We start from the raw sequence: 19,977 nt of genomic DNA on the forward strand, positions 1-19,977 counted from the left end.
CCCCAAAAATCTGCTATTCTTAAGAAAAAATCTAAAAATGTCAAGGGAAAAATATATAAAGTTTTCATTAAAATTCTGAAAAAAATTCTGAAACGAGCGGTATTGACAAAGTGCTCATCTGCTCAGTCCAGTGTCCAATAAAAATAATAATAATGATTTAAAAAATGAAATATACAAGCAAACAAATGAACAGACAAACAGACGCAGAGTTTTAGGAGTACGTGGCGACGAGCACGACGGCAGCAGACGGGACCAGAGGCTGCAGACTCGGCCTCTAATCCAATCAAAACCAGAGGGAGGACGAGCCGAGGCCGCCGGGCGATTGAATTACCAGCCTCACCTGGCCCTCGCCGTCCCAGCATGCTCAGCGAGTCACTGTCAGCCTGAGACGCTGACAGACGAGACAAACACAGAGGAAGAGACAGAGGGAGGATTTGCTTTCCCTCTGCCACACTATCAAAATAACAGTAATAACCATAATAATAATTACTTTGTTGGTGGTTAGGGTTTGACCCTGACCCTGACCCTGACCCAAAGAGCTGTCGACCTCCAACATGGCCGCCAAAGCTTGTGTCATGTCACTTTCTGTTATCTGACACGGCGACGATCGCACATACACTACTCACAAAAAGTTAGGGATATTCGGCTTTCGGGTGAAATTTCAGGATGAACCTAAAATGCATTATAACCTTTACAGGTGAACTTAATGTGACCTTCTGTAAACTTTTGAATGTCCAACTGTTCAATGTTTCAGTACTTTTTGCACAAGTTGCTGTTCTCTAACAAGGAGTTTAACGGCAAAATTCACATCAGGTGTTTGATGCTGCAGCTCATCGAGGTCGTATCATTAGGGAACGGCTGCTGGAGACTGGGGTACCTCAGATGGAGTGGCCTGCACTTTCTCAGACCTGAATCCCATAGAAAACCTATGGGATCAGCTGAGTCGCCGTGTAGAGGCTCGGAGCTCTGTACCCCAGAACCTCAATGTCCTGAGGGCCGCCCTTCAAGAAGAGTGGGATGCCATGCCTCAGCAGACAATAAGTCGACTTGTGAACAGCAGGAGATGTCGTTGTCAAGCTGTAATTGATGCTCAAGGGCACATGACAAGTTATTGACACTGACATTTTTTGTTGTGGTTTATCCACCACTGTTGTTGGCTTTTGTTTCAAGAAATTGTTTGAGATGAGGAAATCACCAGTGTATTTCCATAACTTTCACCCAAAAGCCAAATATCCCTAACTTTTTGTGAGTAGTGTATGACGGGACAAGCCTGACTTTATCTGCCCATTGTCAGCTCTGAAAGGCTGGTATTTGTACACACACACACACACACACACACACACACACCGAAATTGGAAACAATGACTTTTAATGCTTGTGTGTACACTGTGTATGTGTTTACCCCTGTTTACGATTGAAAGCGGTTTAGAGGGAATTAGCCAATGGTGATTGGGTTATGTAAGCCCAATAGTCCAGTGAAGAGGACACACACACACGCACATATGCACGCACACCTGCACCAGTTGTGTGAAGTTACAGTCTTCAGTTTCATTATTTTATATCCCTGTAAAAATTGCTGTTTTAGTAGAATAGAATAGAATAGAATAGAGTTTTTGAGCCACATTAGACCAACAAAACAATGACACTTTCTGTTTAAGATGCGCTTGAAGAATTTAAAGAAACAGTTCACTCAAAATGCAAAAGAAAAAAAAAAGAAGTGCAGGCTTGTTAATTGGGAACTATTTCCTGCCAAAGAACTCTGACAAAATCTATCCGCCTTTCCCACTTGCCGGGGGCGGAGTGATACAGACAGTTTGTTGATGTTCTTCAGCAGGAAATAGTCCCTGCAGAAACTCTTCACAGTCAAGTACAGTGGACTGTGGGTGTCCGTGTCAGAGGTGTTAAATAGTTTTGGTAGTTTTTTTTTTTTTCTTTTTTTTCAAGGTTTGACCTCCATGAAGCAAAACAAGGGAGGCAGGCGAGAAACCAAATCACAAACAAAAAACTCATTTTCAACCCAACATAAGAACAAAAAAAAAAGCCTCTTTTTTCCCTGTACCTAAAGACCCATGAGGTGATATTTTCCTGCCAAGACCAAAGAGGAAACAAGCCTCACTCAGTCAAAAGTTACAAAACACATTTAACATATCAGGCCGGTTTAGCAAGGTTTTACTTGAAAGGAGCTGAATTTAAGACGTTTTACATGAAAAGCGGTGCATTTAAACATTTAAAGCCCCGACTTAAAGACCTGCGAGGAAACATCACATGATCAACGTTAACACACACACTGTAAGCAGCATTTGGAGCCACCACACAAGCTGCAGCACCCCCCACAAGCTTTTCCATTGTGTAATGAGGATTAATTCTTAGCTTCTCCTCCAGAAAACAAAAACCCCCGTTGCGTGATAAAGGCAGGGGGTAAATTTAAAGGGATTATCCACTCAATTTACAGTAATGTATGAGGACTGAAGCTGTAAAGTAGCTGAGTAATAAAGTCCTGTTGTTAGTCAGCCAAACACTTAAGGCTAATCCGAGGAGATCCTCGGAAATATGAGGAACTGTTTATTTTCACACAGTTACATATTGTTATACACACCCTATTATAATACATTTAATTCCAGCGTGTGAACGCGTCACTCACTAATATGAAAATATTTGCATTTATGTTTACATGGAGGAGGATTTGACCCACTTGAAAAAATAAAAGAGGTCTAGTAATAAAATCTGACTTTTTCCCTCAAAATCTGACTTTTTTTTTTTTTTTTTTTTTTTTTTAATTTTGACTCTAATCTCAGGACTCTTTTTTCCTCTTCCATAATAGCAAAATACTTGACACATAAAAATATGGCTATTTATATATTAAGTTATATATTTGGATTATAATTGTATTAATATTATTCATCCATTTACAATGATTTGTTTTTATTTTATTTTATATGTATTTATTTTGTATTTTGCAATTTATTTATTTAGTTCTTTAGTTATTTATGTATATTTTGGGGAGCTTACATTTTTCAGAAAATATTTTTAAAAAATCATGTGAGTTGAAAAAATAATTGTGGTGAAGTGCGGTGGGTTAATCCGTTACACTCTTAAGGGATAATCCACTTGCCAGTACTGACTCCATAAATCCACTAGAGGGCAGTATGCTGCTGCAGCCACACGCCGTCTGCTCTCTCATTCAGCCAGAGGTTCCCAACCTGTGGTCTGGGGTACTGCAGGAGTCCTTCGTGGGATTTCACAGGACATTTTAATTTTAGGGATATGTCGCGTCCAGTTGTCAGAATTCACTCTCCTCACTTTTGTCGCCAATTCTGCAGGGAATTATTTCTGACAACATGCAGAAACCCTCCCAGTTTGTGTTTCCTGCAGAGTTAAAGTGATATGTATTTTGGCTCAAATTAAATGTCCTTCACCTCTGATAAGATGGTGGCTGAAAATTCCAGCATGGCATTTGATTTTCTGATGTTTCTCCACATAAATTCTTCATTTAAATGGAGTGATGTATGTTTCTGTGCCGCTGAACAGACGAGGTCGGTCACTCTGCCTTAGAATTTATTTAACCAGTTTGGCTTTCAGTGGAGAGTTTCAGTGTCCCATCATGATCTAAATGCAGTTCCAGTTGCCTCTCCACCCTGATGAGAACAGAGCTCTAATGGAAACGAGGGAATACTTTGGCTTAAAAATGGTCAAAGTTGAAGATATACTGAATATTGGCATGAAGTATTATCTACCCGCAGCTTAAAACCAGTGGCACTGGCCAAAATGAGTGTGCTCCAGTGTGGTTCTCTGCACTCATTTGCATTTATTTGGGGGTGCATTCATGGAGAAGTTGTGTTTCTTCCAGTTCAGCCAAGGCCTTTTGCTGCAGGACTTTCCTGTTCCCTCTCTCTCTCTCTCTTCTCTGTCTTTGTGTGTTTTGTGTCCCCCTTTGTTTCTTATGTTTGTTTTGATGAGAGCTGATTTTTATTTTAAGAATCATAAGGCAAATCACAAAGCAAATATGCTTCTAAAACCTATTTTTGAATGAACTTTTCTGATGTTCACATGACCCTGTTTTTCTATAATCTTGTTGTATGGAATCACCGGTGTCACTGCTGCTCAATAGTGCATTTATATAGTGACCTTATCCTACTTTGAAGCATGCTGTTAATCTCCTGTCACTGTAACACGCCTATAGGATCTTTATTATAGGATTAAATAACTGTTTTCATGAGGAAAACACACACACACACACACACACACACACACACACACACACACACACACACAACACTGTTTTATGGGGTATAGTTGTTAATCTATGGTATCGCCTATAACACTCCTATAACAAAACAGCAGTTTGCCGTGATATTTGTGTGGCACCTTTTCAAAAAACTATTATAAGACTATATGACACACACACACACACACACACACACACACACACACACACACACAATAATATTCATGCAAGGATTTACAGAGCGTCAGTGGTGATCAGTGATTATGCTTTATAGTATTTTAAATCTCCTATTATATTCCTATAATAATCTCCTTTTGCCTCTTATGGTATTCCTGTATTATTATAGGAACGTTTAGCTTTGCTGTAATGTTTGTAAACTAGTACCCTGTGCAAATTATTACAGGATTACTACAGGTCTTTCTCATCGCACACACACTATCACACTCTCTCTCTCTCACACACACACACATGCCCAAACATGCACACGCACACATACCCTCGTGTAAACTTCACTCTGTCCTCAGTGGCTGAGAAAGAGCCTGGGGGCGGGGCGACGGAGCGGCTCATTAGCATATCCTCAGACTCATAAATAAAGGCAGCAAGTTGAGTTTGGCTGAACTCAGCAGCTGAGACTCTCCAGTTGACCGCAAACGCGTCCGTGCATCAAACCAGACACACATGAGGACAGATGAGAGAGTCAGACACGGTGGAAGTGAAATTGAGATCAGTCCCACTCACCTCACACAGGGAGGCAGAGGGAGATCCAGGCCGGGCAGCATCCACCACAGCCGGTGCGTAAAAGCGCACAGCCAAGCCGGAACCAGACGCGCTCACAGCTGATCCAAGGACTGCCGCTCTCCAAAGAGGCTCCCGCAGGCGTCGGTATAGTCACCAGCCCGACCGACCCTATCAGTGCCGCCTCTGCTGAATTTTTGACGATCCGACCCAAAGCCCGGGGTCACCCATGAGGCTGGAGGCCGCAGCCAGGATGGATTTGTTCAGGAAGCTTTGGAAGGCGAGGAAGCTGATCCTGGTGGTGCTCATCCCGCTGTCCCTGCTTCCGCTGCCGCTCATCCACCCCACCAGTGTGAGTAGAAAAGATCAAACATTACCATAAGCATCATCATCACAAACCAACTCCTCTTGCAGTTCAGCAGCGCCAGGGCAAGGCATCAGTTTCAATGGACAAATTTAAGGACATTACTGTAAAAATATCATACCACAGCTGTTAAAAACACCATAAAAAGTATGACAATGTTAGTATAATATCAATACTAAGGAGTTCATACGCACTACAAGACACTATATGAATATTACAGAGATATAACAGGTGATAAAAATACCACAAAGTATGATAAAGTCAATTAAATCCTCACTGAGTATCATAGACCCGCTATTTGCTCCTATAAGAATACTGCAAGAATATTGTAGGGCTTTTTCTACTTTAAGGCTCCAAACAAGCATCAAATAGGCCACTGAGGAGAACCAAATAAGAAGGAGGTTTACTACACTGATTAAAATACAAAATGAAATCTCATAATTCGGATTTATCGCAGTAAATACCTAGTAAAGACCCGATCCTGCAGGAATAAACAAAATAGCCGTGAGTGTGGTGGAGTCGTCTGGTGAATGTGGCTGCGCGCAGTGTCCTGACTGGAGTTTGGTCAGTGACAGTGTGTGTGTGTGTGTGTGTGTGTGTGTGTGTGTGTGTGTGTGTGTGTGTGTGTGTGAGCGCGCGCGTCTATGTGCGTGAATCAATCAAAAGGCACACTGTCTTGTGTTTTGACTGATTCTGATCCCAGGACAGTCCCGAGCTGTCCGGATCATCAGCTGAGCGGCGTGTGTGAAGAGGAGAGATGTCGCGATATGTTGATGAGATGGAGATTTGGTGCACGAGGATGTGGGGGGTTTGGGGGTGGGGGTAGGGGGGGGGGGGCAGTGAACAAATATTATTAGCATTACCATTTAATTCATATTCAAGCTTAAAGTGCACAAACCATGAAGTTTGTATGAATCAAGTGAATCAGTTTATTTGAGCGATTTTTCCTGCATCATAAATATTTTTATTTCTTCATTTTGAGGCTGATCTGCTTTGCTTCAACATCAGTACTGACATGCAGACTCATGGATGTCTTCATCAGAGATCTCTGCACACACACACACACACACACACACACACACACACACACACACACTGCACTGTAAAAAAAAAAAAAGGTGCATTCCCAACACACAGTTTAATCTCTAAGATTTTCCTAAAAAGCATGCAAGAATTGAGCGAGCTAATCCTGAAACAAATGAAACTGCGTTTGAAACAAAGCAGGATTAGCTCATGGAATCTGCAAAGTGCTTCACCTGTTTAGAGAAAAAAACATTTCAAGATTAAATAACACAGGAGAAACACTTTGTGTGAGCAGAGATGCACTGCCAAAAAAACCCTTCTTAACAAAACATTCAATATCATAACCATCTTATTTTTATAACAGGAGGAAAACTTTGTATTTTACATAATAGGCTATTACATAATTAATAATCAGATGAGCTATTATGCAGGACAGATGTTCATTTACATATAGGTTGTTTAATATTTTAATAAGAAATTTTACATTGCATGTATGTGATTATTATATTATTACCAACCCAGTCACCAGAAAAAAATGTTGCCCTTCATGTCTACAAACCAACCAATACGTTGAATTTTCAACGTTTCTGAACCAAAAATCCATTTTCATTTGTTTTGCTTTATTTGCCACAAAAAACATCTTGGTTAATGTTAGGAAAAGCTCATGGTTAATGTTAAGAAATGTTAGGTAACGTTCACTAACATTAGCTTTTGAACGCTGGCTGTTGCGTGACACGGGACTTGAACCTCCTCATTTGGCAGAAAGATGATTTTCCTGGGCTGCTTATTACATCATCAATATTTAAATTAGCCGTTGTTTCCTCGTGATGTTGTGGATCAGCTCGATCAGCAGTGACGACTGGGAGCCATCTGGTTAACGGAAAGCCGTTCTGGGAGCGCTGGCCGGCGTCGAGAACAGGATGAACAAAAGAACAAAAACTCACCAAAAAATATCCAAGCAATTAAGTTATATAACCAATCTACCACTACGCCGGATTTTGGCCCCGCGTGGGGCCCTTACGACACCGGGGACCCCAGACCGACTCAGGAATGTGACGGGGGGTCGAGACTGTGTGTGTGTGTGTGTGTGTGTGTGTGTGCTTGGAGTGGCACTGTGTCCAGCTGCAGCAGAACAGGACATCTGCTGGATGCCATCGAGTCTCAGCAGGAGAGAGAGAGTGACAGACAGAGAGAGAGAGAGAGGGAGAGAGAGAGAGAGAGAGAGAGAGAGAGAGAGAGATGCAAGGTGACCGGCCAGGACAAAAACACAACCTCTTGTTTCTCTCGTGCTTTTTGCATCCCCAAACAAATCAAGCGCTGACTTTGAAGGGACAGAACCAAAACGCACAGCTGGAAGTAACTAATTACGTTTCTCACGTCCAGTGGCGGTTCTGCCCATGTTGCCGCCCTGGGCGAAATTACTGCCTTGCGCCCTTCCATGTTACTACTCCGGCTAGAGGCGCTCCCACAGCAGGGGCGCCAGCACCTGCACTAATACCTTTTTTGCAAAAATAATTCTTATATGTACAAAATCTTGTTTGCATAAAAAAAAGCCACCGGCCGCCATCAGGCAAGCCGGCCGCGGCACCGGTCGGCATCAGGCGGGCCGGCCGTGATACCGGCCTGATACCGACCGGTGCCGCGCCCACCTGGTCAGGTGTGCCGGATCTGACAGGTGAGCGGCGCACACAGACCGCCATATATACCTTTCATTATAAATCAACTTTTGTTCATACGCGGCTGCAGCAGCACCATGGACAATGACACTGACAACATGGTTGATTATTGACTGCGCAATGCGGCCATTCGCCGGTAATCGCGGCATCAGGCGAGCCTACCTACTGGTTTACATATGCAAGTACAATACATGAGTATTTGCTTAGACCCCAATATTAGAGGAGGGCGTTTTTTCAGGGCATTTTCAATGGAAAAAATATTGTCTTATATTCAGATGAATACGGTAATAGAAAACTGCTTTGCAGCGAGAATGATTTATTTATTTATTTATTTATTTATTTTTTGCTCTCATGCCGCCCCCCACGTGACATGAAAAAATGCCGCCCCGGGCGGCTGCCCGCTTCGCCCGTGCCTAAAACCGCTACTGCTCACGTCACTAACTCACCTAACTGAGTACTTTTTTGTGTGCTGGCACTTTTTTGAGTATTTTTTTTAACGGAGTAATTTTACTTGAGTTTTGTTCTTCCCTGCATTTTAAATCAGATCCGTTACAGAGAACAGATGATCAGCAACAGACTGTGGAACCTTTTCACAATAAAAGCTCAGTCAGCAAAGATGAGAAGAGCAGCCTGCTTCTGCTTTGTTGCGTCGACTTTTTTTTGCGATTTCTGAATTTCACAATAAAAGCTCCACCATGACAAACTGCAGCGAGGACCGTTTAGACTCAAAACACGTGGAATAAAGAGAAAAAAGGAAGAATAATAGATAGATAGATAGATAGATAGGTATACTTTATTGATCCCAGACTGGGAAATTCACACGTTACAGCAGCATCATCAATAAAAACAAAAAATTAAAAATTAAAAATTAAAATTAAAAGTATATACAATAGAGACTCAGGGCTCTAGTTTCGCAGACCAGGCGAGGCGGGGGCGTAGCGCAGATGCGCTTCGCCAACTGGGTGTGGCCAGGCGGATTTTCCAAGTTTGGCACGCCGTTCTCGGTGGCACAAGTACTCCGCCGTCCCTCCTACCGGCGCAAGGGAGGAGAGAAGGCGTGGAGTGGGTTTGACACAGCCGATTCACATTTAACCAATAAAATGAGCCCCTGTCCTTGCCTTTAAAATGCGCTGCGTGAAGACGTAATGAAAGTTTACACAGCTGACATGGAGATCTACTGCCGCAGGCGGAGCGGAGCTCAGGAGACAGGCGCGGAGCGGAGACCGGCGATCAGTGCGCACACGTCACCAAAACCTCACAGGCAGGCTTCCGGAATGTCAGGCACATGAACGATGCAATAAATACTGAAAAAAAAACACTATTCAATGCTACGATCACAATCAGCACATACATATATCTCCATATCAACTGTCCCGTCACAGCTGATGTCAGATCAAAGGAGATTGGCACCGTTTGTGCTGATTGTGAGGTTTTGGTGATGTGCGCCAGTCAGCCAAACTTCCACTGCGCCGGCTCCGCTCTGCCTCGCGCTGAAAGTAGACGTGGTTTCAGATGGTGAGCTTTTGGCGCACCTCGGCGAAGCCTTTTGGCACGAAACTGTCACTGCGCCAAGCTGAATCTGTCGGCACCTCCCCCCGCTGCGCCACCACTCCCATCTCCGCGCAAGTCCGTCTGCGAAACTTGGACACTGTCCGCCTCAGCCGTTTCGCCGGTTGAAACTAGCTCTGCGCGGGGTTCGCCTCACTGCGCCACCCCGCGCTGCGCCGGGAAACTAGAGCCCTAAATATGCGAAATATATACACTAAAGGCAATAAGGGCTAAGTATATACAATAAAGTAGCCTGAGAATATGAGATGTTTTATGAGATAATATCAGTGAATTGAGTTGAACTATGTAGACTCAACCATCATATGGTATGTTTATTCCACATGTGTCAGTTGAGTCTACAGGGTCCTCACTCCAGAGTCCCCCGGTACCCCTGGTACTTCAGTGACATTAAATGGCGGCAAAACTTGAATCTAGTTTTAAATTCTTACTAAAACAATACCTTCTGTCAAAGAATGATACATAAATACTAATGATGTTCATTTTCTCTGGGTTAGTGCTTGTGTAGGCCTTCATGCCAGTTGGGTAGGTGTGTGTTTGACTGAGATTGAAGTACATATATATATTATATATTCTGATGTATTAAAATATGAGGAAATGTAGCTTTTTGCTGCCTCTTGGCCAGGACTCCCTTGAAAAAGAGGTTTTTAATCTCAATGGGATATTCCTGGTTAAATAAAGGTTAAATAAATAAAAAAAAAACTGAGCCACATGTCTGAGATTTGCGTCACTTTACCCAATGGAGGTATAATATTTTTGGTGACCTGTCTAGGGTACTGGCAATTATGCCTGTATGTAATTTAATTAAGTGAAACTCAATGTTTGGAGCTCGTCCTGTCTAACTGTGTTGAACACTTGTCCTGTTTTGTGGTCTGGATGTTTGTCTATTTATTGTATTTTATTTTTTCCTTTAAACTGTGTTGCGTCATATGTGATGTGATGTTCTGTGTTGCATGTGTAATAATATGATTTTGAGGGATGAATGCGGACCCCAGGAAGAATAGCTATGTTTACATGCTAATCGGGATCCAAATAAACCTTGAAACCTTGAAACCTTGAAACCTCGCCCGCACGTCTGTGTGTCTGTGAGGTTCTAAGGGGTCTCTCTCCTCTCTCTCTCTCTCTCTCTCTCTCTCTCTTTCTCTCTCTCTCTCTCTGTCACTCTCTCGCTCTAACCTTATGGTCTTCGTGCTATCAGGCGGCCAGATGGGTCAAGGTCAGGGCCGTATTTCTATATTTAACACATTTATTCCAGTCTCTCAGACAGAGAGGTCTGCAGTGAAAGCATCGGCCCAGCACGTCTACATTTATGTGTCACACTTTTTTGTACTTGAACGTCTTATAAGTTGTTTTTTTTCCCTCTCAATTTTGCATCAGTGAAGCCTCTGTGTTGCATTTTTTCTATTTGTGGCCTGTGTGTGTGTGTGTGTGTGTGTGTGTGTGTGTGTGTGTGTGTGTGTGTGTGTTTCCCATCAATCTTCCGTTCAACATTTTCATAACCATGCACGTGAAGTAAATTTAATGTTTCGGGCTATTTTTAAAGCGTGGAAACTGCTCCAAATTGACGACATTAATGTGTGTGTATGGGTTTGCATTTGTTTTCATGTGTGAGGATGTCTCTCTGTGTACAGTGGTGGAAAAAAGTTTTCGGACACCCTTAAAATTTTACACAATCTCAAATATTATCATGAAATATTTGTGGAAAAATCCTTTTTTGTGTTTCAAAAGGTGTGGCTGCATGAGACAGATACAAACAGATACAAATTATATTTTTTTTGTTTATTGTTTACAAGAAAAACTAACAAAACTAAATTCTTGACAGTGTAATCTTTATCTTCAGGCGTGTTTTCTGCATTAGGTTCCTTGTTTTAGCCATTTTCGTGTCTGAAGAACTTTCAGATGTGCTGCTTTATATAGACATGAAGCTTGGCAACAAAAACTGTGTCTTTTAATAAAAAGAACAACCTTCATCACTGGTACCAAAATGACCCAATACTCAAAATTTCTTCTGTATTTTTATGGAACCAATCAATTTGAAGTTTTTAATGGCTTTTTTAGGATTTGTTTAGTATTTTGGCTGTGACTGTACTAAAAGAAATTGCACTTGAAGACCTAAGAGTGATTTGTTAATGCAATATTTCACAAATGCATGGGGTGTCCGAAAACCTTTATCCACCACTGTATGTGTGTCTGCACTGGGGTTTACTGGTGCGTGTGTGTGTGTGTGCATGTGTCAGTCACTTTAGTCCGGTGGTGATTAGCTCAGTGAATGCATGTGAGCGGCAATTTGACCTGATCTACCCGTCAGGACTCCTTAAGCCCCTGTGTTGTTTTCTTTTCTTCTTTTATCTAAATGCATTTCCATTTTGCAAGCAGCCTCTTGATAACACACAACAGGATGATGAGAGAATCAATCGCTCCTGCTAAGCTGTCCTGACAGGAACCAGCCCGCCAGATAAAACCTCTTGTTTGAAAGTCTGAAACACACCAAAGCCCTGTTCGCTGTAAAGGTTGTGTGTGCGACGTTTCCACTGGAGAACTGGTTTTGTGCAATAAAATGGCTCAATGTTTCACAGCTGGGCAAGAAGCAGAGATAGGCTATCTGAAAGGTTGTTGTTCTGCAGCTGTAGGTCAGTTCGGTAACGTTGTATAACGTCTGATGAGGTCGATTTGTTTCTGAGTGTTGCTCAGTGAGACGTAGGCCCTGTTTCCACCTGGCAGTACGCATGTCCATTCACACCTGGCTTCAGAAGGTGATGGGATCTCACTTCCCCGCTCTGTATGCAAATGAACATGTGTCATTTCCATTTGCTAAGACCGAATGTGCTGTTTTTAAATCTTCAGCCCAGATGGAAACCATGGGCCAGATTCTTCAAAGGTTCTTAAGATTAAATTTCTTCTTAAGTTCCACTTTTTTTTGTGGAACTTAATGGAAGTTTGGGTTTAAGAAGAATCTTAAGATATTTTCGAATTCACAAACAAAATATCTTAAGAATCCAAACAAAAGATCTTAAGAATGTTCTCAACTTTATTCTTAAGATTTTTCTTAAGAATAAATGGGATTCTTGAAAGAAATGATCTTACTATTTTTCTTAAATAGTATCGTAACTTTAAGACAGGTAAAGGTCTTCTTAAGTAACCACATGCTGTGTGAAAGTAAGATATTTTTCAAACATCTTTGATTAATTTAGAGCCAAATTTGATTATATAACATAGATTAATGTAGTAGGCTAATACCTTAATAATTTTACATTGTATATGTTAACATAGTGATAATCGTTATCTAAACTGTAATTCAGCCTAATATCTAAACCAGTATTTAGACACATATAGGCACATGTATTGTTTCTGAGTCTATATGAGGACATTTTGTTTAGCCACCAGTCACCATTCATGTGTCAATTATATTTAGATTCCATTAACTAATAGGTTAGTAATATCGTCGCTGTCCAATACAAAGTATGTATCTCAATTTTTGAGAAAACACTTTTATAACATCAAATCAAAGTTGAGCGATTAATCAAGATGGCGCCGCTCTAGTGGCAGCTTGTTGCGTAAAATTTCCCCACCGTGGGACTAATAAAGGAATATCTTATCTTATCTTATCTTGAGACTATAATGGATATTGTTTTGTTGGATTTTAGATGGAACTGCTGTGGGTTACAGCCAGAGGCTGTTTGTTTACATATAGGTAGATAGTTGAGAAGTTCGTAAGTGGAAAAAATTAAGAAGTTCTTAAGATAATGTGCAGTTCTTAAGAAAATAATGGGGAATAGCACTTGAGAACATTCTTATGAACTTCAAATTTTTTCCTCTTACGAAACGTCTTAAGATTATTAGTAAGAACTTTTTGGAGAATCTGGCCCCAGACTTGATTTGTGTGAACTCCATCCACGAGAATCTATTTCCCCTGTTGCTGTGGCTTCTTCTTGTTGTTTTGCACTTTAATCTGACGTGCGAATGAGTACGCACTTCCTCTTTATGCAGAGGACATCAGCTGTGTGAGCCCGGGGTTCCCGAATCAGTCCTCAAGCCCCCCTGTCCTGCAGGTTTTTGTTCCAACTCTACACTTTCCCAAAGGTGAACACACCTTCATGCATGCCCTGTTCAGGTAGATCTGTGTCAACCAATCAGCATGAAGTGCGCTTAACTGCCCCCCCCACTGCCCTCCTGGTTGAAAATCGCACGTTAAAGTGCCCTTTTTTTTGGTTGACAGCGCCGTGCGAAAATGCCCTCCTAGTTGAAATTGATGCGCTAAATTGCCCTCTTGGTTGAAAACACTGCGCTAAAGTGTGTATTTTCACATAGCCCCAGACCTATAGGTCGGAGCACCACTGTTATTCTATCTAGCTTGATTTTGCTTTCAAAAGGCACCAGATTGATGGATTTAAATGTACAATTTTCAAAAATTTTCTCCCAGGGGAGCATGCCCCCGGACCACCCTAGGGAGAGTGGCCCTTCTTTCATTTTCGCCCCTGCCCTTCAAAAATCCTGTGCACGCCACTGGTCCTCAGTGCATTTTGGATGCATTTACAGCTCCACCTGGATACATCCACTTGTGATCGCGTCACCCACGATGTGTTTTGATGCCAGGTCTGAACACGGCCAAAGTCTTTAGCCTCATTGTCTCCTCTCCGAGACATGAGGAGTTGCAGCTCGACAAAAGTCAGATCACTTCACCTGCACAAACTCTTAGCCAGCAGGTTAATCATGTTACTGTTAACATGTTAATGCTACATTTAGATTTTATTGTGGATTTTATTTATTTACACAATGGAACAAAAGAGCAGAACAAAGCAGGTGAAAAGAGTCAAGGTGTGCAGGTGACATTTAAAAACCTGTGGAGGCGTATAGAAGCAATGTCACCTCAATCGACATAATGCAAACATCAAATAATTAATAAAAGCAAACAAACAAGCAAATAAAGTAAAAAGCACACATAGCACAAGCGAAAAAAAACCTACAAAACATAAAATAAATAATTACTAATAACTAAATAGTGCTAACTAGTGGATACATTTGGAAACAACCCAATGTTCCCTCAATATAAGGTAAGAACGACGTCAGTGCCTTTACTATGTTATGAAAAATGCATAATCTGGAAGCAATATGATACACAGGACAGGACTGAGGGAGCATGTTAGCAGAGGTGAAGTTTTCCAAAATGGCCAACAGGACTGTCGATTAAACGGGTATCCTTTGTTTATTAATTTATTTTGGCCTTATTTCTGCACCCTGCATTGTGTGTGTTTCCATTTCTGGTCTTTATTTTCTCAGATTCTGATCAACACTCGGAGGAAAGGTGCACGTTTTTTGCAGAGGGAATTGAACCTTGCGGTGTGAATGCCGTGTGCTGCAGCTTGCTGAGTCACAAATAAATCCTGTCCAGTTCCCTGCCAGACGCTCCGGCATCACATTCTTTCACTGCCTGAGAAAAACAAGTGAACTTTAGCCCAGATTTTTAAAAAAAAAGAAAGAAAAAAAATCCCCTCATTTCCATGCTAGCCATGCTAGCAGGTGTTTGGCTTTCCTCTCATCCACCAGTTCTCTAAGACACACTGCAAAAAAAAATGCCCAGTCCACCTTCACATTTCTTAAAATATTAAAATACTGCTTTTCCTTACAGCAGGTGCACAAATCTGCAGATTGGGTGAGATAAAGTCCCTTATTCTCAATGCAGCTGCACCTGTTTGCAGAGTTTTCTTCAAACAGTTAAGGGACAATGTCAAGAAACAAGGTGAATCATTTTAAATGTTCAGAAACACATTCATTTGCATCAGAAACCAGTGAAATAATCTCACCCTCCCGGCAGATTTGTTTACTTATTTTTTGGTCACTCTTTTTATTCGCTCGCTCCTCATAAACACAGCACAAAGTCAACTCTAACCTCTCAGCAACTTTCCTCCCTTCTCCCCCCTGCCTCAGAAAACTCGCGACAAATACCGATTTGTGCCCTTTTCCACGTCTCACCTTTTTGTTTTCCTCTGTAACTCTAAGCTATTTGAGGTCTTGTTATCACGCCGGTTGCAATCAGCAACTCAGCGATTCCTTCCCCTGTGCTTACCAAGCGCTTAGCCAGGACGTTGCAACACACACACACACACACACACACACACACAAAAATCAGCATGGAATGAATGTCTGAGGAGCTGATTGAAGTCCCTGTCACTGTGTGGCAGTTATCTTCTGATAAACTGACACCAATAATCAATGATCGGGGATTGCTGAATAAGGCCATACGAGCTCTCTCTCTCTCTCTCTCGCTCTCTCTCTCTCTCTCTCTCTCTCTCTGGTTGTCTGTGTTCCAACTGTCCCCTTCTTTTTCTCAGTGTGTTGCTATGATTTTCTCTCTTTTTTTTGTCTGTCCACTCATTTTTCTTCCAGTCTAAGCGACAGAGCAACAGTCAATCCGTTTAGCGTGTTTGTGATTCCATTGACAGGCAGATTCCTCCGTTTCCACACACAGACGGGAAGACAGAGAGGCGTCTGTGATCAATGAAAGTGTTGATTAAAACCACTGTCGAGCAAATAGGGGCAAACAATGGCCAGTCAGCTGCTAATGAGCAAAACAAAAAGAGACACAAGACTCATTTGTGCCTCACATGGATCATTTTGGATTTCATTTATGGTTTGCAGTCATTAAGTGGAGTGCTTTACATTGCAATGGACCTAGGAATGGCATTTTGGCTTCACATTAAAGCTGCCAGTCCAGACATGAACATCAACTGCAAAGACTTTCAAGGCAAAGAGTCTCGGATGCAGTTTCTCTGCGAGTTTTGCCAACCATTTTGACAATTTCGAGTTAGTTTCGAGTCGTTTTTCAAGAGAAGAACTTCTGAATTCTCTGATTCCAGCTTCTCAAATGTGAATATTTTCTTGTTTTTTTGTAACAGTAAAGCTGAATATCTCTGGGCGGTTGATTGCTCTGTACTTGGGACAAAACAAGACACTTGAAGTCGTCACCTTGGGCTGCAGGAAACTGTGCTCAACATTTTTCTGACATTTTATGGACCAAACACAATAATCATAAATAAAAATAATCATCAGTTGCAGCTCTAATATATGGAGAAAAACACACAGGTCATCCAGAGTTTGAAAATCTTATGACATGGTTTGGTCAGTAACACAAGCCATATCCATATAATAAAAACAGACGGGGGTACATGAACAATAAACAGACTCTCAGACAGACAGTAGTACAAAATATATATTGATATGTCCATAGTGCAGATGAAAGTAGTGCAAAGGAGGTTACTAATCAATGACGTACATGTGATCAGATGCACAGAATTTACAGGTAGAATAATTAACGATCAAAGGAAATTTTGTACTGAAATCAGCATGATCAGCATGACTGTGGCATGTCTGTAGTTCATGTAGACACACTGCTGTTAAACGTATGTGCACAAAGAGCTTATCTAAGAGCACCAAACACTCAGGCCAGGTATGTGCAGTCAGCGGGTCTGTGAGTGTGTGAGTGTGTGAGCGTGTGCGGGTCAGAGTTCACAGCTCTGAGGTAGTAGATTACAGTGGACGTAGTGGAGCTGATTATGGAGTCTGATGGTGGATTAGGAGCTGCTGAGCAATCCCATGGCCTGAGGGAAGAAACCGCCGGCGGTCCGAGCCCGGACGCTGCGGTAACGCCTGCCAGACGGCGGCGGAGGGAATAGGCTGAAGTCTGCATGGAAGAATCCTTTATGATATTCTGTGTTTTCCTAAGGAAGGAGGTTGCAGCCAGTGGCCTCCTTTCCATTCAGTGTACCACACATAAGAACTGATGCAGTGGATCACTTCATTGTGGTTTGATGAAAACAGAACAAATTAACGTAATATTAGTCATAAAGATATTCTTGTGTAATGATACTCAAGAAAGGAGGAGAATAACAAAAATCGGGACTTCAATGGAAATATTTAGGTCTCAGTTACTACAATGGCGTGTTAGGGCCATTGTACAGTAGAGAAAACTTAGAATTTCTTAAACTCATAAATTTACAAAAAAAAAAAAAAAAAAAAAAAAGCACAAATTTTTGGAAAAAAACTCAAAAATTCTGAGATTATAAAGTAAAAAATTTATGAAAACCAACTCGAAAAAATAGTTTTTCTTGTACTTTCTCATACAAGCATTGAGTGTAAGATTTCTCTTGCTGCTTTTGGGTCCTGTCAAAAGAATCTCAGTTTTTTTCCTTATTTAGGTTTTTGAGCTTTTATCCATCCATACATTAATATCAGAGAGGCAGGAAATAACAGCATGCAGTGCATTGGGGTCAGTACATCCCGAATGAATACGGTCAATCTGAATAAAGTCATGTCCACCCCGCCCTGCTGGTCGCTTGTGGGTGTGTTGAATAGTTTTCTTCCCATCTCCAACAGCCCACCCAGACATGAGTCTTTTATTGTCCAAAAATCAACAAAACTCATAATGCTGCCTCACATGAACAAAATTATTTTAACTAAGAGATTCGATGCAAAAATGAAAAATCTTGCATGGATAGATTATCAACTATGATGCAAGTTTCATGAGTCTTGCTGTGGTTTTTCCTGGTTGTACATCAGCAATCAAGATGGGGCGTGCTGCGCCTGCGTCCTGCAAAACGTAGATCCTTAAGTGAGCAACCTGACTTTGCAATGCATGGCCCCTGCAGCACTGGCACGCCAAAGGGAAAAAATAACAATAACAATGCAACAAGCAAAACAAAGTACAAGACAACACAGCAGGCTAGTTAACAGGCTGAGAGTAACTTGTGTTGCCTTTCTGCAGCTCCGGTTTCTTTGGCGAGGCCCTCTTTGATTATGAACCCAAACACTGTGTTCTGTTCTCAGCCTAATCCGACAGCTCTGCCTAATGCCTTGAAATATCCCTCTCCTCTCCGCGAGTTGGCACGTAAATCCACACGCAGGATCCAAATCGGCACAGCTCTCGAAAACGGGTGTGCGGTTTTGGAGGGAAACCAGGATGACGCCAAACCTCCACAGAGGCAAATAATCCTGCAGGGCAACACTGATTTGCCTCCCGTTGTGTTTTCATTGTGCGACCAAAAGCAAAATTGCTTTTAATGAATGGATCGCTAACAATGTGACCTTTTCTCTACCTGGCATTAAATCTAAAATCAGACAAAACAAGAGCCATTTAGAGTCAGCTGACAAAAATATGTTGTGATTTAGTGAGCTGGGCCAGCCACAAACACCGTCATTAAATTATGCTCTTATTACTTGCTTGTTGTTGGCTGAGTCAAAATAGTTCTCATCTAAATCTCCTTTTCACCAACATTATTGTAACTTTAAGCTGTGACTTCATGTTTTTATTTGTAGAATAGAGTTTGCCCACATTTTTAGGCTGTCCAGAATCACTCTGATATAATCTATGTGACATATACATGTTTATAGTTGCTGTGTTATCAGCTGATGTAAATTATAACAGAATGGGATTTTTAAAAACAGCACGCAACAGGATTCTTCTGTAAATTTCCCTCTTATCGGTCTAAATCATAACGTACAGCTGCAACAGAGAGGGACGTTGCATCCCAAGTAACCCGAGACACTGCAGGCTGTTTGCTCAAAGGAAGTGAGAAATGTTAGCAGGAACATTTCTTCCATCCGCAGGAAATTATGAATGAAAACTTCAGAGTGAAATACATGTTAGCACCCATGTTAGATCTTTTTCTTCCCTTGTCTCTTCATTATTCTTTCATTTCATTTCTTTTTTTCTTTTTTGGGGGGGTATAAAACATCACAGAGCAGCTGCAGTTTACTGAATTTCTTTAACGATTTTTTTTTTAAAAGCAGTTTCTAAACAGTTGCATCCTGCTGCCATGTGTGTTAAACAAAAAAAAAAATCTGTGTTTTTATAAAATATCATAGAATGGTGTCATAGAATGGCGACTGTAAGAACCATTTTTTTTCATTTGTGTATTCATTTGTATATTCGGTTGTGTTTATTGTTGGATTTTGTATTACACATTCTGAACACTGGGTGGCAGTTGTCTGTAATTGGGGTTGCACATGTACAGGAAGTGTAATTGTGTTGCCAGCAAGGGGAGACATACAGTTTTTTGAGTGTGACCATGGTGTCCACAGGGCGTAGCTAGGCTATTCTTAATTGCTAAATAATGCTAAATAATAACTACAAGTTCATGGACGTAATTTGTAATTTGTTCATATCAACTCATCGGCGGATACCTAAAGCGTGTCAGTCAAGCAACTTATTGGTAAACCATTATCGTGACTTTGTGAAGCCTTGAGAATACTTCTGGTGAGGCATGTCTTGTTGTTCTTGTCCTTGTGTTTTCCGGCTGAACTGAGCACAGCCAAGCAGACCCAGTTCAGGAATTGAGGAGGAGGTGTCCAAGGCCATCAGGGGTTCCTTAATGCTTGTACGTTCACTGTAGATG

The 19,977-nt window shown here is 41.5% G+C and overlaps 1 protein-coding gene across 1 annotated transcript in view; it reads left to right on the forward strand.

Moving 5' to 3' along the window:
• The first annotated feature begins 5,189 nt into the window (after positions 1–5,189).
• The window catches only part of slc13a4 (solute carrier family 13 member 4), a 52,810-nt gene continuing 38,022 nt past the window's right edge, over positions 5,190–19,977 (forward strand). Inside the window, exon 1 of the mRNA XM_030045871.1 lies at positions 5,190–5,312. Within this exon, the coding sequence (XP_029901731.1) occupies positions 5,190–5,312 (123 nt within the window). The remainder of the gene's footprint in view (positions 5,313–19,977) is intronic.

Source organism: Myripristis murdjan, chromosome 23, assembly GCF_902150065.1.
Source record: "Myripristis murdjan chromosome 23, fMyrMur1.1, whole genome shotgun sequence".
Taxonomy (NCBI): Eukaryota; Metazoa; Chordata; class Actinopteri; order Holocentriformes; family Holocentridae; genus Myripristis; species Myripristis murdjan.